General features: G+C 46.2%; 2 protein-coding genes and 1 long non-coding RNA gene across 6 annotated transcripts; 1 reads left to right on the forward strand and 2 right to left on the reverse strand.

Annotated features, from left to right (window-relative positions):
- Positions 1–140: 140 nt before the first annotated feature.
- ralbp1 (ralA binding protein 1) lies at positions 141–12,412 on the reverse strand. 2 transcript variants are annotated; one of them, XM_086153368.1, is made up of 10 exons: positions 11,567–12,412; positions 7,988–8,292; positions 4,813–5,244; positions 4,388–4,737; positions 4,121–4,282; positions 3,527–3,655; positions 2,868–2,978; positions 2,647–2,768; positions 2,190–2,310; positions 141–1,925 (listed from the first exon to the last, which is right to left on the reverse strand). In XM_086153368.1, the coding sequence occupies exons 2-10, from the start codon at positions 8,235–8,237 to the stop codon at positions 1,638–1,640; spliced, it is 1,965 nt and encodes a 654-aa protein (XP_086009494.1). In that variant the 5' UTR covers positions 8,238–8,292; positions 11,567–12,412; the 3' UTR covers positions 141–1,637. The 2 variants fall into 2 exon arrangements, with proteins under 2 accessions (XP_086009494.1, XP_086009493.1); XM_086153367.1 differs by having other exon boundaries at positions 3,527–3,658.
- A 79-nt stretch (positions 12,413–12,491) lies between these two features.
- twsg1a (twisted gastrulation BMP signaling modulator 1a) lies at positions 12,492–24,273 on the reverse strand. Of its 3 annotated transcripts, none has more exons than XM_086153379.1 (5): positions 23,973–24,273; positions 22,979–23,123; positions 16,530–16,629; positions 14,026–14,286; positions 12,492–12,975 (listed from the first exon to the last, which is right to left on the reverse strand). In XM_086153379.1, exons 2-5 carry the CDS (start codon positions 23,102–23,104, stop codon positions 12,794–12,796), a joined length of 669 nt encoding a protein of 222 aa, XP_086009505.1. In that variant the 5' UTR covers positions 23,105–23,123; positions 23,973–24,273; the 3' UTR covers positions 12,492–12,793. The 3 variants fall into 3 exon arrangements, with proteins under 3 accessions (XP_086009505.1, XP_086009503.1, XP_086009504.1); XM_086153377.1 differs by having other exon boundaries at positions 23,978–24,272; XM_086153378.1 differs by lacking the exon at positions 23,973–24,273 and adding an exon at positions 23,620–23,735.
- Positions 17,838–24,084, forward strand: LOC147230119 (uncharacterized). Its single transcript, XR_015106667.1, has 3 exons — positions 17,838–17,978; positions 22,305–22,382; positions 23,015–24,084. It is a non-coding gene; the product is annotated as an uncharacterized LOC147230119 (long non-coding RNA).
- Positions 24,274–24,955: the final 682 nt, after the last annotated feature.

A 24,955-nucleotide genomic window follows, 5' to 3' on the forward strand; every position in this document is an offset into this window, starting at 1 on the left:
CTTTGTGATCTGAGCCGGGGAATGCGGTGTAATTGATGTGTCATGGAAAAATAGGGAAATGCTATATGTGGAATATGCTGTCAGAGAAGTCCTAGGGCCGGATGGGCAGAAAGGGAGGAACATAGGAAGAGACAAGTTGGTCAGATTGACACTTTATTCTTCACAGCATTAATCTGTCTGCAACATTAAGCTACAAAAGCCTGGAGCGATATGAAAATAACCTTATGAGAAGCTTCTCAGCCCAATCTAGTATTGAACTGGTTCAGTCACAGGATAAATATGCTAACATTTTCCGTCATGAGTCCGCATGAGATTGCTTCAACTTTGACCCTCGGCTAAAGCCGGGGCCGTCACGCTTGCGTACTCCATACAGGTCGGATGTAAAAAGGAAGAAAAGACAAAATCGATAAGAGGTGAAAGTACAGTATGTTTGCAATTTTACAATAATATACAGAAAACAGTAAGTAGGCCAGATCTTTGCTTTAAATATCACCGAACGGATGCGGTACGTCGCAACAGTCATGAATCGGTGATGACATGAAATGATTGACTTCCTCCGTCTTCCGCTCGGCTCCGTTCGCCACAAGTTCGGAACGGGGACAGATACGCGACAAACCAATCGAGTCCCCCACCCCCAGCGCGCGCTCGCTCGAGATAACCGGCGCCCCCCCCCCCCTCCGATTCGTCGCTATCTCGCTATAAAACCGGAGAACGACGAATCCCCGCGTTTTGTGCAAGAGAGGCAGAGATAACATGGGAAATGAAAAAAAAAATAATAATAATTTGATTGCACTGAAGAGCAAAGTGCTGATCCACAAACTGACCGTGACCGCACCGCCTCCTGCTGTTTACCTAGATCTGGCGGCGTAGTTTCCGTCGCACTTGTTTCGTTTGCCGCCGACACAACCACGTCTATGTGCATTCGCTGTCCGAAGAAAAGAAAGCATCTACAATATTTTTACACATATATTCATATATTACTAAAAAGCTGTAACTTTAAAATCGATGTATTTCTCGAATAGTCATTCGTATTCTTCAAAATACTAATTAAATATATAATATATAGACCAATCGTAAATCTTCGGTATCCAAAGGGCTTTTGTACTAGTGGTTCTGTCGGGGAACTTTTTCACTTTTGGCACAGTGGTCTCTATCCTTGCATGTCAAATTTCAAGTCTGCGTCGGGGACACGGCGAGATTGTTTGGCGATCCTTGCTCGAGGCCCCCCTGTTGGTACGATAAAATAAAAGTTTCCCTAATCTTCAGGGGAACCCTCTCTTCCGGCCCTCCTCTTATTTCTCCTCTCACACACACACACAAAAACACACTTATCTTCCTTCGTACAGGCGTGGCAATGAAAACATGGTCCCACCTTGTCTCTGGCGGTCGTAACCAGTGGTCGATTGCGGCGGTTTGCCGTTTCTGTTTCGTTTACGTGGATGGGAGGAGGGGGGGTTTAAGTTTGCGCGGAGAAACGAGAGGTACGAGATTGGAGGTGACGTGAGAGGGGGCGTTCCGGGACGCCGAAAAACTTTCCCGCCACGGCGATTCGTCGGACGTGATTGTTTGAGTATCTGCCGCGAAAGCTCACCGATCCGGCAAAATCTAGCGGATGACGAGACATTTCGCGGGACGTCTCACATGTTGGCGTCTCTCCGGTCTTTGCTCGGCGAGGGCTTCGGGGGATCTTTCGCCGTCTTCCCGTTGGTCAGGCCGGCGAGGTCGCCGCCCGCGGCCGCCGCGGAGACGGATCGCTTGACTTGCTCCTCGCCGCGGGCCTCGGGGCTCGACTGCGTGGGCGCGGCCTGCTCGGCCGGCGGCTCCTGCAGCAGTTTGTGGCTCTGCAGGAGCCGCAGTTGGACGCGGAGCTCCAGGATGGCCTCCTGCTCTTCGTGGATGGCCTGGTTCAAGTGGGTGTTTTTGTTCTAGATGGCCAAAAAACAAAAAAGCGAGAAGCGGCGTAAAACAGGAATAGCGGGAAAGCCCACACAGTCGCGCCGGCCTCGGAGAACGCCGGCTCTTTTCGGAAATTCGCCGCCTCGCCATAATCCCTACGGTAAGACGAGAAGCCGCCTGCTCCACTCGTTTCCGACCGGAGCGTTCGGTTCGACTCCATTCAGAAAAAGAGCCTCTGAAAAGCTAAACCGCGAGCTAACACTTTGAAAAAATGTGACGTTTCTTTGTTTTACCTCCAGTTCCTCGTTCTGCTTCTGCAGGTCTTCCAGGATCATCTGCAGCTCCTCCTCGTCCTCGCTCTCGCTCTCGCTGTCGGACGAGTACTCCTCCGTCTCGCTGCGGCCCTGCTGCCGGCTGATTGTTTCCCAGATGAGATCATGAGTAGAGAACATGCGTCGTACGTGTGCAAACACTTGAATTTACAAAAAAAAAATGCGTACGGCCGTCGTAAAAAAAAAAAAAAAAAAGCGCAATTCATTCCTCTGAAATGTCAAAAGTAGGGAAATGAAAGGGGAAAAAAAAAATCATTTTGGGATCCGGCGCCGCTGATCTCAAGACGGATCCAATTGATTATTAGCTGAGAAATGCCAAACATCTGAGGTTTGAAGGAGTGGGGAATTTCTCGCGTCGAATGTGGATTTATTTCCTTAAAACAAAGATATTTGCCGACGCTGTGCCGCGTTTTCTTACCTTTGTATGTCGGCGATCTCCGCCCGGAGCCTCTCGATCTCCTCCTTCTCCGTCGCGATCTGCCGACGCAGCACCTGCTCCAGAGAGATCAGCTCCTCCTGCTCCGTCAGGATCTCGTTTTCCTGGTCGCAGGTTTAAAAAAAAAAAAGATAGGAAAGCGTTGAAAAAACTCAAAACGCGGATTCGAGCCGGTCGGACGTTTGAGACGCTGAGCGACTCACCTGCGCCAGGAGGAGGTTGATGACTTCCTCTTCGTTCTCGGTCATTTCTTCTTTTGAAACGTCTTCCTTCGAGAGGCTGGCGATTTCCTGGGCTATCTTGCTTTCACACTCCTGGAGGAGCAAAAATAAAGAGAGGGGCGCAGATTAGAGCTTGTCGGGGCAATGCAGTTATCTTCAGCGAATCGGGCTGAAGAGATAACCGGCGGAGGCCGCGGCTGCTACGTGTTTTACAGAAAGATTGACTCAAAACTATAATTTTTTCCACGTTACTGCAAAAAGGAGCGGCCCGTCACGCCGCGCAAACCCTACTGGCTTTCCCAAACTCCATGTTGTTGTGACGGGCCGTCACTATAATCCAATTACCAAATATCAGAGGCGTCATCTGACTCTGGTCAAAGCTTCCGAGGCCGAGGCCGTTCATGCCGGCCGCCTCCTTTTTGTGCAGCAAAATGTCACTTGTAAAGTGGGGCTCGCTGTTTAATGTGCTAGTTATAAAAATTAAAAAAAAAAAAAATTAAAAAAAACGGAAGTGCCGCTTTATCATGTCGTCCTTGCGGATCTTTCTCCCGGCCCCGAAACAGAAAAATCGTTAAGCGCTGTGTTTCACGGCTGCCGCGATAGGTGGACAAAATATTTACTTTGGAATAAATAGGACTTACTTGACGCTTGGCCTCCCTCAGCTTGCGTTTGAGAGCGGTGAGTATCCGCTGAACCTCCCACAGCCGCTCCTCTTTGGACAGGTCCTTCACCCCTGCTTGGAGGTCTCGGTGCAGGCAATTCAGCAGGAACTCCTTGGGAAAAACCCAACACGCACAAAAAAAAAAGAAGAGAAAGGCAGACAATGACTACATTTTCGTAAAAAAAAAAAAAAAACGTGAATCAGCCACCCCCGAACTGGGAACATTCATGTAAGTTTTGGACTTACTGAATTCCCGCGGGGGCAAAAAGGGGCCAATATAGCGAATATCGCCCACGTGTGACCATCCATCGCGGGTTTTTACGGTTACAGACGCTTGTTTTTGAGTTTCTGTTGATTGAGCTTTTAATTGAAAAAAAAGACAGATGAGCGATAGTGACTCGGGTTTCTATTTTCCAAGCACTTAAAAAGGACCCTGAATGCAGTGACGGCAATTTATCGGCTCGGACATTCTTAATCGGGGTCATATTTGTCCGTGTCGTCCTGAAATCGAGAACTAAAGTAGGAATGAATAAGCTAAAATTTAGCATTTTAGCATTTTAGACCCCAAACTCACCTGCCGCCTGATCTCCTCCTTGATGCTGTCCTGGGTTTCGGGCAACGCCGGCATCGTCGCCATGTTGGACCAGCGCAGCGGCCGCACCACCTGCCTCAGCGCGACGTCTCCGAACAGCTCCTTCACGTGCGTGAAGAACATGTAGAGGACCCGGTTCCCGATCTGAAACGGAGGCGAGAAAAAAAGGCGATTCGGGATTTCGATTCCAGCTGATTTGCTGTTCTCTGCAACCTCGCAGCCAAGATTCGCCCTTTCCCCTTATCTGACCTGTATGGTGGGGTTGAGGACGATGGAGATGTTCTGGATATTCATCTTCGTGTCGGCCTCCTTGGCGATGACGTGGTCCATGTGCGTGATCAGCCAGGAGAGGAGAAGCCGGTTCTCCGGCGGCACCTCGGCCAGAAGCCTGTGGAACTCCGTCACCTTCTCGGCCTCCGCCTGCCGACCGCAGGCGTCCTCGAAGCGCTGCGACAAATCCCGACCCAGCAGGTTGTCGGGCAGCTCCCGCAGGTACTGCTTCAGCAGGCTGGCGACGGTGTGGGGGTCGTACTCCTCCAGGCAGGGGCACTCCTCGCGGTCGTACGCCGCTTTTAGCTCGTCCACCTTGGACTTCATACCTGCGGAGGAGAGAGTCGGGCGAGCGTCAAGACGCGGGAACGACACCGCAAACCAGACGGCGAGCGTTTGGGTACCTGAGACCCGGTAGATGCCCTCGCACTTCATGCCGTAGTTTTCGATGTAGTCCACGCACTCTCTGAAGACGGCCGGCAGCTGGATGCCGTCGTAGAGCGCCGTCCTCTTGATGGCCTCCACCAGGGGAGCGCCGAAGACGGGCCTGATGGTGGGAGTCTCCACCGGGACCGGCTCGGCGTCGGTGGTCGGCTTCTTCTTCTTCTTCTTCTCCTTCCACTGTTTTACCACGTCGGCGGCGGTGAGGTCCTTGGACTTCTTATCCTTGGCCTTGTCCTCCTTGAGGCCCTTCTCTTTCACCTTGAAGTCCTTCTCCTTCTTTTTGGAGAAGCTCGGCTTCTTGAACACATGGATTCCCTTGGAGCGCTTCATCTTGGACGGGCTCTCCGCCTCGTCCGCGGAGCTGTCCTCCTGGAAGGCGGCGTAGCCTTCCGCTGGGGGAAGCGGAGAGAGAAAGACAAAAAAATAAAAATAGGGGGGTGGGGGGGGGGGGTTAGTCCTCGGGGTAGAAACACCCCTGTTTTATCCACCTCCTTCTACAGCGGAACCGCGGAAGGACTGAAATACAAATATGGAGAGATATGAGCTGAAGGAGAGACGGCAGAGGAGGGGGAGAAAGGGGACTTAGAAAAGAGGTCAGCCACCAATTTAGCATAACTCCCACTGTACCTTACGCCGCTCCGCTCCACCGCCAGTTTGAATATTTCTCTTTGGAGCAAACAGCCACAGGACGGTGATAAAAAGGCAAATTATTGACCCCCTCGGTTTTGGTGGCTCTATTTTTATCTCGGAGACTTTTTCCCCCCGGAGAGGGTCCGGCATATCGCACCACTGTCTGAGACACACCTTCGCCAGGCTCTCTGGGCGTCCATCTTTTCTCCCCCCCTCCCTCCACCTCTGCTGCCAAACACCGGCGTGGGTGCTAAATACAGGCGTCGGAAATTCAGGAGGGAACAAAAAAAAAAAAAAAAAACACAGAACAAAACGTCCGACAATGGGCCCGACAAACGCGCTTTGGAAAGGAACATTTATCACTGATACGGGCGGCGGCAGGCGACACAATGGAAAAGTGGGAAGCTCCCCCTTTGCGGGATGAACCGGCCTTTGTGCTAGCGTTTTATTTTGATTTTTAAACTTGTAATACAGTGATCCTTCGCTAGAACGCGGTTTACTTTTCACAGTTTTCGCTACTTCACGGATTTGCATTGTGTTCTGCGTTCTGATTGGCTAAATAGTCACTCCGCTTCTTCTCTACCTGTGCGTCAATAACGTTGCAGTTTAATATGTACACGTACGTAAAACAGCTTGCCTAATTTACATGACGTACGTGCAAATTCTCTTGCGATTTCGAGTTTCTCTAAAACCCGTAATGTTGACGAAACGCTCTGGATCGACAAAAGCACCTGCGGCAGGAAGATGCTATATATCGCAGATAAAGTTAAACTTCTGGACATGCTCAGGGAAGGTAAAAGCTACGCGGCTGTAGGTCGGCATTACGGAATTAATGAATCTTCCGTTCGTTCCATAAAGAAGGAAGAAAAAAACATAGGGACGACAGCAGCAATGTATAATAGAGTATTTAATTGTATGATAAAAAATAAAGGTTTCTACTCCACGGATTTTGCCTATCACGGGTTCTTTTTGGAACGTAACCTCCACAAAAAACGAGGGTATACTGTATTACGGAATCCGAAACAACTCAGGTTTTTTTTTTTAGCAATTCTGGTAAAATAAGGTGGTAATTAGGTCGCTAGTTGGGACAGCTCCTGCAGATTTAAGCTAAAATTCAATCATTTTACGTGAAAAATGCGTATGTGGAGATACACGTGAAGAGAAAAACGGGAAATCGAAATAAAAACAATTGAGTGTAGCAGCTACCAAAGCGAACAGCTGGAGCAGGTGGTGCTGACCCTCCCAATTCTACCCCTGACCCAAAAGTCAGGCCTTCTTGCTGGCCTTGGTGTATTCTGCTATGAAAGAGAAACCATGAAGCCCCTGACTTCTCATCCTCAGCTTCAAAAAAAAAAAAAAAAAAGAAAAAAGAAGAAGCTGCTGCATTCAGGAAATAAAGTTGGCACAAACACCTGTGGAGATATTCGAACATAAAGAGATGCTATTCTGACGCTAGGACAGCAGGACTGCACAGCGATGTGTTTATTTTCCATTCTGATTGCCTCTTTTTTTTGCCCCGTGCGATTCATGATCGAGGAACTGGGTGTGAAAATACTCCCGAGATACACCCTGCTGTCTTCTGTGGCGTTACCAGCTTCCTGTTGGAGGGGATGTACGCGCCCCTTCCTGTGTTTTTATCTTACTGAAGGCGTCCAAGCATGAATCTGCGGATGAGTGGCGTTAACGGTTGCAAATGGTAATATCATGGCGTGACTCTGGGACCAGTTCACGTGACTCCGGTCACTTCGGAGCCTGGATCCGGACCTCCACACAAACATCATTTTAGTGGGCCAGGTGTCAAACGTACGGGCCGTGGGCCGGTACTGGCCCGCCAAGGGGGTCCAACCCGGCCCGGGGAATAAATCTACAATTTGAAAAAAATACATAAAAATCATGAACTACTTCTTTTGGATAAAAATGTATTTCCTCCCAGGGGCACACTGATTTAGTCAGTGTTTAGTCATGTGACTCAGAACTTCGAGCAGATGTCAGCAATGTGGCTTCCGGCTCTGTAAATAGCATTTTTACTTATTGTTAGAAATGTACCTGCTTTTCCATTGGCCCCGACACCCTCATCAGCAAGATGTCGTTATCAAAAAAGAGAAAAGTGGACATGGAGTGTAGGGTTTTCCAAGAAAAATTGACCACTTCTTGTTTGTTCCTTGAAGTAATAAGAAACCTATGCTTGGTATATGTATGCTTGGTGTGGATGCGGCAAGTTTTGGTGCCAAAGTGCGACTCGCCATGGCGAAAAATACTGCAACACGATGCACAGAGAAGACAGAATTGAGGCATAGGGTTGCTTAGTGTTCGTCATGTATTATTTTAAAGGAACAGCTCATTGCATATACAGATTTTTAACATTTACCTGTTCTCCTTTACACTGAGACAAAAAAAGTGTTACTTCTAGGTAATTATGCTATGATTTTACTGGTCCGGCCCCATCAAATTAGGCCGTATGTGACCCCCGGTTTGACACCCCTGTCCTCGAGGGACATCACTTACTTCTTTTCTCCTTCTTCTTGAACTTGTTCTTCTTCTTGTTGTGCTCTTTGTCATCGTCCGAGACGTAAGTGTCGGGCGGCTCGTGGTGGTGGCCATCGTGCGGCGGCGAGGGGTCTCCGGTGCGGTACAGGCCGGGGAACTTAGTGGGGCTGATCTCCTCGGAGCTGGGGGTGCGGGCCACCCCGCCGGGGTGCTCGGTCCTGCGCTGCTCGGCAGGACTGCTGCTGGGGGGCAGGAAGCACTCGGTCATGGCTGGGATGCCCTGTCAATCCTCAGGCTGCAGGGGCATCACCTCTCCATTCCACCTGTGATGGGAGGAGGTGGACATTTCACCTGGGATGATCTAAAGCAGGGGCGCCAAACACGGCGATCCCGATCTAGTGGTCGATCGCAAAAGGCAACGCAAGTCCATTGCTGAGCCCCTTTCTTTCAAATAAACTTGTACCGCACGTAAAAAAAATAAAAATAGGCTCTTAGGCTAACATCCATCCTCACTGTGAAATTTGGCCACTTGATTGAGGCTGGACTACCTGTTTTTTTTGTGTTTTTTTTGGCTGGGCAACCTGTATTTTTTGTTGGTTTTTTTTTGGCTAGGCTACCTGTTCTTTTTTTTGGCTGGAATACCTGTTTTTTTTGGTTGTTTTTTGGGTGGGCTACCTGTTTTTTTTATTTGGCTAGGCTACCTGTTTTTTTTTTGGCAGGGCTACCTGTTTTGTTTGTTTTTTGGCTGGGCGACCTGTTTTTTTGTTGGTTTGGTTTATTTTTGGCTGCGCTACCTGTTTTTTTGTTGGTTTGTTTGTTTTTTGGCTGGGCTACCTGTGTTTTTTTTTTTTTTGGCTAGGCTACCTGTTTTGTTTGTTTTTTGGCTGGGCGACCTGTTTTTTTGTTTGTTTGGTTTATTTTTGGCTGCGCTACCTGTTTTTTTGTTGGTTTGTTTGTTTTTTGGCTGGGCTACCTGTGTGTTTTTTTTTTTGCTGGGCTACCTTTTTTTTTTTGTTTTTTTTATTTTTTTTGGCTGGGCTACCTGTGTGACTTGAGTCCATTCAGTGCAAAATTTCATCAGAGCAAGGCAATGGCCAAAAATGCACACAATTGTATTGTGCCATACATGTTCATGCTGTTATGCAAGGCAAACATATTTTAGCTTCACTTTAGCTTCTTCATATCTTAGCTTCACTAAGAGGAAGGGCTGCTTACTGCCATGACAAAAATATCTTTATATATATATATATATATATATATATATTTTTTTTTTTTTTTTTGCAATTCTTCCGTCTTTACCTATCACTCTCATCTGCGCAGTATTTGTATTTATACATTTTCCAGGACATCTTATATAATATAATTTCATTTTAACTATCCACCTCTCCAACAGTTCGCCTGTATTTTCTATAACCATTCACTGCACAAGGCATTTCTTTAACTTCTTTTTATATTTGGTGTTCTATTGTCAATTTTACATATAGTCTTTGCTCATTTGTGCCTATATCCCTTGTTTGTATATTCTTGCTATTATTACTTTTTGCACACTTTTCTACCCTGTAATGCTGCTATGACAATTTAATTTCCCCATCTTGGGATCACTAAATTCTATATTATCTTAATCTAAATGAAAACTCCTGATATTAGTGTCAAAATATGAAAATAAAACTTTTCAAGAACCATTTTGATGACCATTTTGACAATTTCAAAGCAGACTGTGTGCAAATTCAGCTTGTCCCTCGGGCACAATAATGCTCGCCGCATTATTCCAATGCCGTACTTATTTCCGACACAACGTTAAATGCCGCGTGTAAGAGGGATTTTAGAAAATGTATCATTTTCAGGATTTTTTTTCTTGTAATTTCTCTAAGTGACAATGCGATGACACACGTGACACGGACATTCATCGTCTAATAATAATTGCAGTTCTCCGATTAAATCAAGTCCGAAACTGACGATTGCTGAGAATCTGCAGTTATCGCCTTCTGGTCCGAAGAAATTAGAGCGTGATAAGATGCAAGCCTGTGATTTACAACCCTCTGCAAAATAAGTTAATTTCCTGAGCACATTCCGTATTTTATGATTTTAAAAACAAACTGAGCTTAATTTTTAGACTGTAATTTCAATATGTCAGTGGCTCACCCATCTCTGCAAACCAGCGTCTCTTCATAAGACACTATGAAATAATATTGGTAAGGAAGCAATATCTCATAATAGAATTATTTTTTCTGTTTTGGTCATAGATTAATTTACAGGATCTATTCTGAAACAGTATTGAATGCATTAAACTTGCCTTCCCCGCACTACATTTTTTGCTACATGAAAATCTCTAAATGTTCATTCAAAAGCAGATTTGAGTTAGACTTTGTTTAAATGGGACTCAGAGTTTATATTTACTTCAATCAAAAACAACAGTCTGCTTTATTAATTTACCAGAAAAGTCACAGCTGTCTAAGTCTTTAAAAGTCAATTAGCAACCTTATATTAATTAAAAGTACATTGGTAACAAAAAAAAATCAGATGACGATTTCTCTAGTTTGATGCAGTATGATTAGTACGTTATAAAGATTAAGCTGATACAGCCTCCAACTCAGCACCATCGATTATCAATATTTTTTATAGCACGGAATTTACTGTATCATTAAAAAAAATCCCTCATTACACAGTATATTTTCCATTTACATGATTTACAGCAGAGAAACGCTTGGAGTTTCTTCATTCAGAGGATTTCAATAACTCCAGATGACAACCTGCAGTGGCGATATTCAGCCACCAGATGGCGCTATAGGAACATAATTAGCAACTACTGTTTCGAGCGTGAACACTCGCCGAAGAAAAACAAAAAAGATATAGAAATATATGCACACAACACTGAAGTTCGCTGGTTACCCAGCTCATTGTCAACACATCTGCAAGCACGGTTTGCATACAAGGAAACCTGAGTTCATAAGGAACTCCAGTGCGGTCAATGTAGCTTTGGAGGAAGTGCATAACGATTCCAGGACAGTGTTTTTAAAGTGTTGGCGATAATCGACCATAAAGTGTTGAATTGTGTGTCTAAAAATGAGGTACACCGTCTCTTCAATCCATTCGCTAATAGACGCAAGTGTGGGTCAAACGGTGGATGCGATGAGCGATGGAAAGCGGCTAAATAGTCCTAAAACTACCTGGATTTAATTTCCAACACCACCAATAAGTCCTGCCTCTCTCTGACATCTTGTAGCCCTTTTCTCGATGTCTGAGGAGATTATGCCTAATATTTACTGGCTGTGCCCCCTTTCATAATTCAGTCAACAAATCCAAATGTCCCCAAACCGTCTTATTTAGATTATGTGTGGGTGAATAAACATATCTTCACTACAATCGGCCAAAATGACAAACTCTGCACTGAATGGAGGGGCCCATATGCTAACGTTACTTCAAGCTAGTTGCCAACCTGCTAAGCTAGCTGATTAGCAAAGCCTCCCGTAACGGTCAAAGCCAGAGTAATTCAAACAAAACAGCATGAGCTTTACATTCAACCGTCAATGCTTAGCTGTATTTCACAGCGGCTAAATTGTCCTTGTGCAATTAAAACAAATAGACAAGAAACTTTACCAAATACTATCCAGTTCGATCAATTTCAGGGTGCCGTTTCCGGCTGTCCGGTCTGTATACCAAATAAACCCAACCGCGCCTGCGCCGTAAAGAGAGTGCATTCTGGGAAATGTAGTTCGCAAGGGGGGCGTTATTTGCTGTGACGTTCTTTATGCCAGAAGTGTAAAGTCTATTTAGGCAATTTGGCCAAAATGATCTGTAATAAGTTATGAATGTTTTTTGCTGCGGCATTATTTGATCTTTACCACTTATTAAACATGTTTATGTACATGAGAAACTTGTCAAACACTAATTTGACAAACAAGTATAATGTAAATCGAAGGAAACCACTTGCAATGCTAAGACATTTGTTTCCCAAATATTGCGGTTGAAACCTCGAGACTCGTGGTCATCCTGACATATGAAAGACATTAGTGCTCCGATCGGATCTTTACTGGCACCGCTTCTCTGATTCCACAGCTGCCGTGGTGAAATGAGGTCGTGATTCAATATCATAAAAAGACAAACAAAGTCTCATTGTGAGTGCAGTACATTAGTCTGAGCGAACGGCCGCTGCATGCCAAGTGGGAACAGAATCAGCGATAGGGCACCCTGCTGCCTTTTCAAAACGCACGGCATTACAAAGAACATTTGTCTGTGGCAGTGACCAGTTGGCATGGCTTCACATCCCCCAACCCGCCCTCCGTTTGCATGAGATGGTCAGTGAGCTCTGGAACACCTGTGGACCAGAATGGTATAATAACAACTTTGTTTCCACAGGAAATGATGGGTTTCCTGACTTGAGCAAAACCAAGCTAAGATTAGAGGAAAGTGGAAAGATGGGCATTTACTGTTCCACTTGCTTTTTGCCTTTCAGACGCAAGATGTTCAAGAAAATCTACAAGAAGATTTTTGTTTTGTTTTGTTTTTCCGTGAGACAAACCCTTCCATGTCACCAAACGTTTATTTGGCATAAAGACTGGGATTTAGAAGACCATAACTGTAAAAATACATTATTCATATACACCTCTAGTAAAAACATTATTGAAAACATATCTAAAAATATACAGTGAAACATAACAGCAGAATTAAAAAAAAAAAAAAAAACAATTTGCAAGATTAAGAAAGGGGCGCAGGGGTGTATTTTACAAGGTAACCGAGGAATGCTAACACGTAACAATCATAGTTTCCTCCGCCCTCAGTCCTCCGTTATGGTCCAGACATTTGGTACCAAGATGTGCCCGCACTTCAGAGGAAACAGTTGTTGCACTTTACGGCCTTGCTGCCGTAGTCCACGCACTCGGGTCCGATGCACTGGCAGCAGGCGTTGTGAAACCAGCGGTACTTGGATCCTCCCATTGACTCACAGTATTGTTTACACTGACGGATGGACACGCAGTCGTCGAAGTAGACCACGGTGCACATGTTCTCTGGAAGGAGAGGGCAGGCGAAGAGTACGTGAGTCACCGAACCGGCGGTTTATATGGGGTGGGAGGGATCTACATTAGCTCTCACTTTTCCCCCTTTAACTCCAGGGTTGAAATCATCTTGCTACGGCTAAGTATGACCATGTGTTTTGGTGAGCTTAATGAGTTAACTGCTCCGCTCTGTGGGAAGGCTGCTTGCTATAAGTGGGTCTGGATGGTAAACAGCACTGGCCTGGAGGTAAAGAGCCAGGACGGCCGCGCACGAGTATAAAACCGGCGGTGGGACATTTGCAACCCCACGGTAATTCTATGCACGAAAGATCTGCTTGCACAGAAATTATGAAACCCTGATGCAAACCCCCGATCTGATTTTGGATTTGGACTGCCCGATTGTGTTAGCGCGGCTAACATTACAGGACCGTCTCAGAAAATTAGAGTACTATGATAAAGTTCTTCATCTTCTGTAATGCAATTAAAAAAACAAAAATTACTTTTTCATGATATTCTAATATTTTGAGACGGGATTTTTGAGTTTTCTTAGCAATATGAAAAAAATAAAAGGCTTGCAATATTTCAGTTAATTTGTAATGAATCCAGAATGTATGACATTTTTGTTTTTGTAATTGCATGACAGAAGATGAAGAACTTTATCACAATATCCTAATTTTCTGCGACAGTCCTGTATACCAGCCTGCTGCTTTTCTCCGTATGTGTTCATCCAGTCACCATTCCAGGCCTTTTGTTGTGAGAGAGAGTGGAAATAACATAATTAATGACATTTGAATAGATTGTCTGCCTCTGCGTTATGGTCCAACTGGGATTTGGAATCAAAACTGTGCACCACACAAGATCTGCTTTTGCATTTATTTTACTGATTCCACTGATTTACTGCATCCAGTCAACAATTTGGCAACTTCAGTGTTCATCTTAAAAGTCAGCTGCAAACACATTCAAATCATGAAGAGGTAAACCTAGTGTATTTTGATATTACTATTAAAATTATGCATTAATACGGTGCAATTATTTGCGTGGCTCCGGAGCACGTGTGCTCACCTTGAGTGTCGTAGCTGGTGTGGATGCTGTTTCCGGGCACCGACACGTTCTGCTGCCTGCTGTCCAGGGACTCCAGGAAGGACACCAGGTTCTCGTGATGGGAGAGCTCCTCGGCCACGGGGAAGGACACCACCATCATGTTGATGGGGGCGTCTCCCTCCGTGAGGGCGCGGAACAGCGAGGGGATGGGGCGGTGCAGCTCTTCCACGGTGCTCTTCGACGTGGCCGGAGAGTCGCTGTAGTTCTTGGGGTTACACATCCCTGAAAAAAATAAATAAAAATGTTAGAGTGCTGTGGGCTTCTGGGTGTGGAGGTCCTCAGTCGTCCAGATCATGGGGAATTCTTGTCGTGGCAACTGCACTTGAATTTCTTCACTTGGAGATGTTTCACCCCCTAATTTAACTGTTAAAGTCAACCCAAGGTAGAAAATCAATCACAGTGAGACAGAGTGATATGAATTAAAAAAAAAAAAAAAGAATCAAAACAATCACGATGAACTTTTTCCATAAATATATCGTTTTGTTTGTAATGAAATATGAGAAACGGTGTCCCGTCCCCCCCACGTGAGGACGAGTGGTTTCATCCACTTCTGATTCAAACGTTTGTTTCTTCATTCATTCGAACGGCTCCAATACAAGATCGCTGAGGTCATTTGCGATTTTAAAACACATCCAAAAATTCCCTGCGCCTTTTTTTCCCCCCACTCATTCATTCTCCATAGCATTTATCCAGCTGTCTGGGTGGTGGTGGGGCTGAAGCCGGCAGTGGGCGAGAGTTGAGGTTCACACCCGGACGGTCACCAGTCCATATGGTGACACACAAGCGTTCCTTCTCTCATTCGCACGTCTGGACAAATATGCGGCTTCGATTGACCTCGTGCGTGTTTCCTGAGTAAACCGGAGGAGAACCCAGAGAACATGGAGACTCCACACAGAAAGGTCCCCCCCTCTTTGTAGGAATTGAACCGGGGACCCTCTCGCCGTGAGGCGGAAACGCTAACCGTTGCAACCCGATTTCTTCTCCTGAAGAATAGTTTCCGAGCCTATTACCGATGTGGAAAGAATGTGTTTCCCAGACACTGTGCTGTGCCTGAAAGTAAAATGATCTATCACAATTTGTAATCTGAAAACACCTCAGCCGTATTTCCAGCGCTTCGACCCAGCCCCGCTTCAAGTTCTCTAAAATATTTAATGCATGAGTTCAACTCAGATGAGCGCTTTTATAAAACAACCCCGCTGTCAAGAGCGTCTTGTCTGAATTAAGGCTCCTTTGGCACTTTAATTGAATTTCCCAGCCCAGTAGTAATCACTTGACAAAGTCCTACGTCTTCAGATATGATCTTTCTAACACTTCGAATGAGTCAAAGTGAATTACAGCTAATGGCTAAATCATTTAATGGGGAATGGAGTTTGACAAAGGAATTGGATTACAAACCGAGCCCTCGCAGCTGTTTTAAATAAAGCTTACACATGGGTCCTCCTCCCTTCCTCCTCCTCTAAAACACAAACGGCCCTCGGCCTTCCCGACTCTGCCGGCTGCACCTGGAGCTGCGACCGCTTGCCTCAAAACAGCCGGCGTTCTGGCCTGCGTTTGGAGTGGAAAGTTACTTACAGTGGTCGAAAAAGGGCCCGAGCTGCAAGGAATAACATATAAATGAGAAATATTTACTCGCCGCAGGCGATGGGCCATCTTGACTGTATTTTAAGAGAGTCGTCCACGAGGAAAGCTCCAGCCGGCACATCTGTGCGGCAGCGGCGAGCCGGGCTCTCTGTCAGATGCTTGTATTTGTGTTCCACATCACACAGTTTTAATAAAGCCCCCTTGTCAGCAAGTACAGCAATATCTGTCTGTCAAGATGAGCTGAGAGCCGCGGCGAGATGGGAGTTAACCGGACGAATCTTTCTTCTGGCTTTTTAGAGAGACGGGAAGTCAAAGTTCATTTCTGCGAGTCAGCTTCCTTCCGGCGTCTTCTTCCCTTTGATCCGCCAGAGGACTTTTGAGACTTCCTGTCCGCATGGAGGAGCCGCCGCTCGGAAATCACAATATTGTCTTTATTTAAGGTCCGGCTCCGCGCCGCGGCGTCCCCGTCATCTGGCTTCGCTCAGCTCACACCCGCCGTGTATCAGACGGCATCTCATATCTCACCTGCCTTACAGACCCGCTCTACTCTCGACGCCGAGAAAAAGAGCAGAGGCGGCGCGTCGGAGATTGATGTTCTTCCGCCAAAAAGAAAACTCGCTCATTTGCAAATTCTGGTTCAAACGGGGAATTCTTGTGCACATCTTGTTGTGGCAACTAAACTTGAATTTCTTCACTTTAGAACCGCAGAAACCTCTGGGATGAGGGCTAAAACGTCTTCGAGGGGAGAAATTCAAGTCCAGTCGCCACAGCAAGAAGAAGCGCACAAAAATTCTCCGTGACCTGCATGACTGAGAACTTCCACAGACTAATGTACGAATCCCCCCCATCTCGGATAGGTTTCAGAAATGAGTGTTGTGACTCACCTACGCAGTCGCAGCACTCCTCCCACAGGTTCCCCAGACACAGCATACACTCCTTACAGCACGAGCAGTTCCCATCCGACGGCCGACACTGGCACAGCTCCTGCGGCAAACACACACACATACACACTTTACAAATGAATATTTCACGTATTACAGTTAGCGCATGTAACCCGATGCGGCGATGGCGTTCACTCGGCCCCTATTTTTGTTTCGTTCATGAGCGCGCGGGCCCCGACACGCCGGCCTCTTCAAGCCTGAGGCCTCGGCTGAGGGTCAAACCGCCGTCCTACTCGCCGCCATTATGAAATCTTCTCCGCCGCCGCGAGATACACGCGGCACAAAGTGTCCAGGCGACTCTTAAACGGGAACCCGGCCGTCCCTTATAAACGTCTTTCGCTTTAAATATGAGGTAAAAGTCGACACACTGATCGAAAATTCCAACTGCACATTGACTGGGGTGTTTACGGTAAGAAATGTGGGTCGAGTTTATTAGGAATGTGAGGTTGTTTACAGAAGGAAGAATAATAGTATTACAAAATCAACATATATTTCTTTTTTCTTTTAACCGCTGTAATTACTCCTGATTCATGGACCTAGTTTATTTATCGTGCCGATCCAAGTCTGGAGTCGTCCCGGAATAATGACATCTAAATAGGTTCGCTCAAAATCGAGGAGAAAAATCCACCCGAACGGTGATTTCCAGCATTTCAAAAAAAAAAATAAATAAAAACACGGCCATCCATTTTGCTGAAAACAAACTTTTGCGGCATTGAAACCCAGCTCCTTCAGAAATCCTCATCCCATTCCCAATGCCGCCTGCGTTCGCACGAAAGTCGATCGAAAAATGACCAGCACGTTTTTCTTGAAAGGAAAAATAGACACAAGAGTACAAGCAGGTCGTTGCATGAGTTTGTTTTCTTAAAAAGAGGGAAGGTAATATTATTACTGGGGCTTCTGTAAACAGCCGGCACACACGAGGCCTCTGCTTATCCCATTAAGCGTCTAAAAGCAGAAGAGCAGCTCGGCTCCCTCCTTCGCCTCCGGTATGGGGGCCACGGAGGCCGCTGAGGCGGGGAGTGTGTCCGATTGACGAGTGCGCGCAAACATGTCGGCGATTTCTCTCCCGATGCCGAGCGGGAGAGAGCGCATTCCTCCTTGTCAAGGTCACCGCGATGAAGGGGGGGGAGGGAGGAAAACACCTGGGAAACAGAACATGGCTGTGCTCCCTCCCACAACACACACTCTCTCCCCTTTCCATTTATAGTTTGGCTCCCTCCTTCTCCTCCTCCTCCTCCTTTGCAGAAGCTTCTCCGGCCATGATAAAAGACTCTCTGGTGACTCACCAGTGAGAGATGGCTAAACCACACACAGCTCGCTGAATCACTGTCCTCTCTGCCGCCAGGCCTCTGATCGCAACCCGCTGCATGACGAATTAGGACTATATAAAAGGTAGGATTGAAAAAACAGACGCCAGACGCATCTCATAATTTAACGTAGGCCGTGGGCGTCCGTCCCGGCGAGCTCCAAAACACCAAACAATAAAACCTTTGGCCGCGCCGACGCTTATTTTACAATCCGGTTTAAATCTGCTTCGATGCTGGCCCGTGTGATTTCAAGCCGCTCCAACTTGTCTTGCGCAAACACCCCAAAGCAACGATGTCGGGGCGTCACGAGTCTGAAACGTCCCTGGACCTGGTCGGAGCATACCAATGTTTTTATCTCATTATTTTTGGTCATTTTTTTTCCCCCGTCGTTAAAAAATAAATAAATTAGAAACTAATACAAGTGATCTCCAGCTAAGTTGTAATTCAGATTTTTTTTTGCAGTTTTTCAGTTAATTTTTTGGTTTCATTTTTTTGGAATATTTCATTGGATATGTGTTGGGATTATTTCTAGCTATTTTAGCCGATTGTGGGAGAATATCAGAGGTTATTGTGTTTTAAATTATCTTTCATCCTTATTGGTGATTTGTAGGGGATTTTCTTTCGTGCCACTGGTTATGGCTTAAATAATTAAATGAACAATTAGCTTTCCAGTTGTTGCAACACAGTGAAACAGCTGGATTACAAACTTGAAAAAAGTGGCATAAATCCTCAAAAGTGGATTCTGATAACAAACGAAGACGTCAAAAGCATGGTGACGACAGCAAAGTGCTGCGTTTGACATACTGCGTACAAACGCCCTGTGGGGTGAATTGGCAGGCTGGTTGTGACAAAGCACAGGGGTTTTAAATCAGTTCAGGAAAAACGTCCAAGCTGCGTCAGTCAGGATCGGCCCCGGCGGCTCCAGAGTGGGAGCAGACTCGGCCGAGGGTTACGGAACTCAGATTTGGATGAAGTCTGTTATTTAGACGTGTTGAATGAGCATTAAAAGGGAGGACTGGGATCTCAACTCTAGAGACTCCTCTTGAACTTCTCTATTTATGGCTTGGTCAGGGGAAAACCTCCGGGTTTGAATGTCGCAATTTCATGATATCGTCGAATTAAAAGCGTCGAGCCTTTTGCACCATTTTCTTTATCCGTCACGGGGAAGACAATATCAACATCGGCTAATACGCGTCCTCCTTGAGGCACCTAAGAACTTTCAACAAGATGTAGGGCGCATCAGATAGTTCTCAGATGGCTACAGTAAGCATCTGCTTCAGGTCGGTACATTGTTCTGTTTCAACAAGTGGTTCTTTCTGTGCCGAGTCTCCGTGGGGTTACCCCGGCTTCTCCGGGTCCCCCCCTGACAGTCCAATGACACCCATGGGGTTCACTGGAGCCCCCAAACTGACGTGTGAATGAGAGGGTGAGAGATTGTTGGCCGATGTCTGTCTCGTGTTAGTAAGACGTCAATTCTACTCCATGCTAATGGGACGACGTGCCGGGACCCGGCTGGTGATAGAGTCATATCCCGTCAGAAGCACAGCTAAAAAAGAAAAACGACCAGGCGTCAGGCTAGAATCCACGCCAGACAACCAGCATATCCCCGGCTAGACAAGGTTGGAGTCCAGCGGGGAATGGAGACGCAAACTGATCGGACCTTTGACGCGTTCAATATCGCTAAAATAAGTCAACGGTAGAAACTCCAGCGGAATCAGGATCTGAACTTCTTTATTCTCCAAGTGGTTTTCACATGCAAGGAATGTGCTCTGGTGTAGTGTTGCCTTGCGGAACAACAGAATACTAATAGAAACAAAGTTGAAGTTGAAAAACAAAACCAGAATTAGAAATGACAAGAACAGGTGGTGCAACGGAGCGAAGAGCAATCCAGGGCCTTTACACTACGACACCGAACCCCTGGGTGCAACCCCCTTGGATTGCCTGGCTGGGGCCTTGCATGGCAACTGAGGACATTGGGACATGCAGAAGGGGGGAGCCGGGATTCAAACTGCCAACTTTCTAACTGGAGGGACACCCTGCCGGCCACAGCCGCCCAAAGACTTCAGAGGAGGCAAATACATTCATCGATTACGCAGCCAATCGCCTGCTGGCTGATATTGAACATTTGTGAATCTCTTACTTCCCCGACACTAACTAACAACCCCCTCCACACACACAAACACACCCGCACGCACACACACACACACACACACACACACACACCTCCTCCTGACCTTCTCTTCCTCTCATGTTCTTGTCAGAGGTGGTGGTGGGGTGGGGGTTCTCGGGGAATTCAGAAAAATGACTGGAGGCTGCAGCGGAGCGTGAAAAGCGAGCGTCGGATCCCACTAATCGCAGGAATGGCAAGCAGTGTGGGGGCTCCTGCGGAGGAGCCAGAGGCAGAAGCCTTTCTCCTCCACGGCACACACACACACACACACACACACACACACAGACACACACACACACACACACACACACACGCACACACACACTCGCTCTCCCCTCCTGACAGCTAGCAAGTCGGTGTCAGCGAGGTCGCGGAAGCTACAGAGCCGTTGTGCTGAACGGCGATTCATCACAAAGAAAGAAGCCACCTGGAAGTACAGGGCATTTAGTGTGTGTGTGTGTGTGTGTGTGTGTGTGTGTGTGTTTTGGGTTACAGATAAAGACATGGTTTTTAAAAAAGTAATGACCGGGCGACGATTCCTTAGATAAAAACAATAAAAATAAAGTCTCATCACGCTGAGCACTGAAAAAATGAAACGCCTATCAGGTGCGTGCCAAGGAGAAGTGTCAAAATTCACGACTTTAACTTTTATTCCCTTTCTCAAAGAGAAACCTTTGATTTTTATGACTTGCAAGTGACTTTGAAAGGGTTAAAATGTGTATATTTTGCTCTGCAGCCTGGAAATACCTCAGCATGCGTCACCTCCATTATTTCACATTTACCTGTAAACAATATTGCTTATTTTTTCCCTTTTTTTCTTCCCTTGAAAATCCCATGAAAAATATTGTGAGAGCAAATGACAGCCGATTACTTGCAAGAAAGTAAAGTCATGAGAAATTGCCTGAAAATCTATCTGTCAGAGCCTTCGAACGAGAAATACATGACCTCAAAATGAGCGAGAAGTTAGAGGGAAATAATAATAAGTCCATTCATTAGAAGTATTCAATGAATATTTTGATATATTATGACATATTATGATTTCCCAAATGGCTGGTGATCATTAGAATGGGAACTTGCAGCAGACAGTGGTGACATCCAGCGGTTTCTTCTTCCATTGGAGAAATTCAATTTTACAGTTAAATTCAGCGTTACGTAAATACGGAAAACGCCGCGTGTTGATGAGGCCGCGGCCGAGGGCCCTTTCGCTCTCAAATAGCAACTCCGTTTATAACAATCGACTTAAAATGCATGCAAAGGACCTTTGGGGAGCCTGACAGAGGACGCTTACTGATGTAATAAACACAAATACTGTCACGAGAATTGATACAGGGAATCCACGAATGACACCTTCCTGGAGAAACGCTAATTCAAACGCAAGGTCGACGACGATTCTTGGGTTTGTTTGTTGTCGCAAAGGAAGTGATTTTCATCATCTTTTGAAGTCAATCAGCTCAATCTATTGATGATACAAGACAAAGATGTGGCCAACAGCCTGATGGGGACTTGCTTTTAAAACAGAAAGGAAATTTAAAATCTGTTTCTTTTTATATCTTACTGATATGATAAAGTCTACAAGTGTGTATGTCCTACTCCAAGCAGCTTCCTGTCACAACAATCCAACCAGTGCAACAAACACCTGCTCTCACAGCGACAGAGGTCACCCTGGTCATGCAGCCACAGGGGTTAAATACAGTGTTTCTTAATGGAAGAGGCAGGAACGTACACACACGCACGCACGCACACACACACACATGCACACACACACACACCAGCCAGGGACTGGCCCCAATTCAACCTGATAGGTGGTGGAAAGGCAAGCGGCGCTTCTTTCCATGTTTTCCCCCCGAAAACGAGGAGAAAGCAGGGCAGAAAGTTTAAGTGGGGGTGGGAGTGGGTCCCGCCCCCCTCTTCCCGTTCCCATCACCCACTGGGCTTCGGCTGGGAGGGAAAATGTGATACAAGGGAAGTGATGTCAGAAAGTGAAGGAAAGTCACAGGGTTTTATTCACAGAGTGTTTTGTTAAGCCAAGGTAGTCGGCCTGGGGGCATTTAGCCCTGATCGCGGTCTTGCAGGTAGACGAGAGGCTCGCATTAGGAATCAGGAAATTTCAAATCTGCCCTCCTTTCAAACCCCTTCTGAGAAAACTGCTAGTTTTTCTTTCCTTTTTTTTTTTTTTTCGGCTGATGGAAGGAATGCATGTACATTCTTCACTGCAGATTCCATCTTTGTTCTTGGCTGCAGAGCCCCGTCTTGTCCTGGCACACTTCACCTCCGAATGCGAAGCCAGGTTTCTGGATCCCGACTACCAGCGTGAATGAGGCGAGTACCGACGGCACCTTCGTAAAGGAATCCAGCCAAAGGACGCTACCGTGTCCCGCAGGTCTGGTGTTCATTTAAAAACAAAAAAAAAAAAAACGAGTGAATTTCACGACTTCGAGCATTAACTCCGGTCCAGACAAACACCGAGTCCCTTTCTTTCCCAGACAAATAACAGCTGTAGTTTTGGCTGCAGTCACACGGAAAAAGTCCCGCCTTAAAGTAGAAAAAGGGCACGGGTTTGGCTCGCAATAACCCGAGCTCTGAGTCTGCAACCGCAGTGATTTGGAGCTGGGTGAACACGTATTCAAAAACAAAAGCGGCGTTAGAGCCGGGTGGTCTAGAACACGGCTTTCGCACAAACACCGGTGTCGTACAAGCCGCTGGCTGCGGAAACAGATCGACTCTCGTTCGTCGAAGGCTCGGACGGCACGGATATCACTTGAGATTCGACGATACGTACGATCAATCCATCGATCTCTTTTGATACTTTGCTAACTTCTGAACCAAACGTCGATTCGGACACGTTAACCCTCAACATCTCGATCGATTCATGGACCAGAGTTGCTCAAATTGAAGGTTTTTGGAGAAGGTCCTACCTGGATGAGGCATTTGCTGACGTCGCTGGCGCACAGGGCCTTGTTACAGCCGGAGGTCACGGACAGGCCGGACAGGAGGAAGAGGAAAGTGGCGGCGGCGGGGAGGACCAGCTGACCGGGCCTCATCCTGACTGCTCGGGAACACCTGCAAAAACAAACACGAAGCTCAGCGCTGGAATTCCACCGGGCAGTCGGAGAAATGTTGATCCAGGTGATCCGTCATTGGGGAGCAAAATCAATTTGGAGACGTTGCAGAAATCTATACGTTTCTCAGAACTTTTTTTTGGCCTCATTTCTTCTCAATCTTGAAGCTGCCAGGTGGACCGGTTGTTTTTATTTCATGAGTGCAAATGTTAAGGAGCTGAAAATAGAAAATACATGATAAATGAGGTTTTTTTTTTTAAAGCAGGCCAATGTGGATGTGAAGAGTGAAAATGTAAATAATACACCGTGTGTCCCAGGCCATGTCAAACTCCCAAATAAAAGTAAATAAATAAAAGATTAAAATTTTCCACAAAGGTTGACACTTCCCCGAAAGGCACCCACGTCACGTCTCATTCAAATCTCGAGTGGAAAAACAACAACATAAACAATTAAAAATAAAAAACCAAAACATCTGGATGTGGCAACCTCGGCTTCACCTTCTCCTCCTCCAGCCCTGCCTCTTCTAAGAGTGGCGCAGGAAAACACACGGCGTGTCCAACGACGCCGCTCCGTCGCACATTGTTCCGAGAATCCACGCGTGGGGACAGGAAACACGGAGGGAGGAGGAAAAAGAAAAAAAAAAGAAGAAGAAGGGGAGGAGGAGGAGAAGAAGAAGAAGGAGGAGGAGGAGGAGGTGGTCGTCTCCCCTCGATAACAAACTAATCTCCAGACTTTGTCTGGCCGAGAGGGAGGAGGTGTGTGTAGTCATGTGTGAAACGTGTTGGGGTTTAGATAAATAAATACATTGAAAACATTTATATTAAAAAAAAACAACAACAACAACAACAACCTCACCGGGTCGCTTAGTTGAAGAAGTCCGACGGTACTAGTTCTCGGGACGGGAGCGGAGGGCTGCGTTCCCCGGGAGCTCCTCCGGGATGGTGCTCGGCTCCGCCGCGTCCACAGGGCGTCAGACTCTCCGCAGCACAAAGCGACAGGCAGTCGGGCGCCTTAAAGGCACACACTCCATTTTTTTTTCCTCCTCCTCTTTCTCTCTCTCTCTATTTCACTCTCTCTCTTTTTTCTTTTCGCGTCGACGGAGAAGAACACCTCGACACACACACACACGCATACGGCGGAGTGATCTTCTTCCTCGACGCTTTTTTTTTTTTTTTTTTTTTTTTTAACGGTCGGGGCTCGCGCGAGGCTCCACAGGTGACCTCGCGCGCGCGTGCCCCTCCCTTTCGTTCGTTCGACCCCGCGTGCGACAGGAAGCCGCGTCACCCGGGCAACGGGAGGAAGGTCAAAGGTCAAAGGCTCATTAAGGCGAGGGACATCGAGTGAAAACAAACAGCGAAGAGGGCAAAAAAAAAAAAATTATTGGAAAGTGAATAAGATGTCTTGCTTCTGTCTTCTAATGTCTCTCTATTTATAGTTGTTTTCAGATTGATTTTATTCTTTTTCGCATTTTTGATATTCTGTTGTGCTGCTGTGACAAAGGAATTTCCCCTATACGGATCAATAAAGTATATCTTAAAACAAGATATACTTCATTAATTCCTTATTGCCTATATACTTGTCAATTGTGAATGATTGTAGATATTTATATTCATGTTTATTAATTTATACTTCTAAAAAAAATAACACTTAAACAACACAATGTAACTCCAAGTCAATCACACTTGTGTGAAATCAAAGTGTCCACTATTTTGTTTTGTTTTAAGAACATTACATCAAAGTTGGATCAGGCGAGGGACATCGAGTGAAAACAAACAGCGAAGAGGGCAAAAAAAAATATTTATTGGAAAGTGAATTAAGATGTCTTGCTTCTGT

This window comes from Fistularia commersonii, chromosome 10 (assembly GCF_037954325.1).
Source record: "Fistularia commersonii isolate RoL2024-O1a breed Wild chromosome 10, RoL_Fcom_v1.0, whole genome shotgun sequence".
Lineage (NCBI taxonomy): Eukaryota > Metazoa > Chordata > Actinopteri > Syngnathiformes > Fistulariidae > Fistularia > Fistularia commersonii.

Excerpts from the sequence above, each read along its gene's own strand:
- ralbp1 (XM_086153367.1), bottom strand. The coding sequence starts at position 8,237 with ATGACCGAGTGCTTCCTGCCCCCCAGCAGCAGTCCTGCCGAGCAGCGC. Across the intron at positions 5,245-7,987 it reads CAAGAAGAAGGAGAAAAGAA|CGGAAGGCTACGCCGCCTTC; the intron begins GTAAGTGATGTC and ends CGCTTCCCCCAG. Across the intron at positions 2,311-2,646 it reads GAGATCGCCGACATACAAAG|CCGGCAGCAGGGCCGCAGCG; the intron begins GTAAGAAAACGC and ends GGAAACAATCAG.
- twsg1a (XM_086153379.1), bottom strand. The coding sequence starts at position 23,104 with ATGAGGCCCGGTCAGCTGGTCCTCCCCGCCGCCGCCACTTTCCTCTTC. Across the intron at positions 16,630-22,978 it reads TCAGCAAATGCCTCATCCAG|GAGCTGTGCCAGTGTCGGCC; the intron begins GTAGGACCTTCT and ends TGTTTGCCGCAG. Across the intron at positions 14,287-16,529 it reads GGAGTGCTGCGACTGCGTAG|GGATGTGTAACCCCAAGAAC; the intron begins GTGAGTCACAAC and ends TATTTTTTTCAG.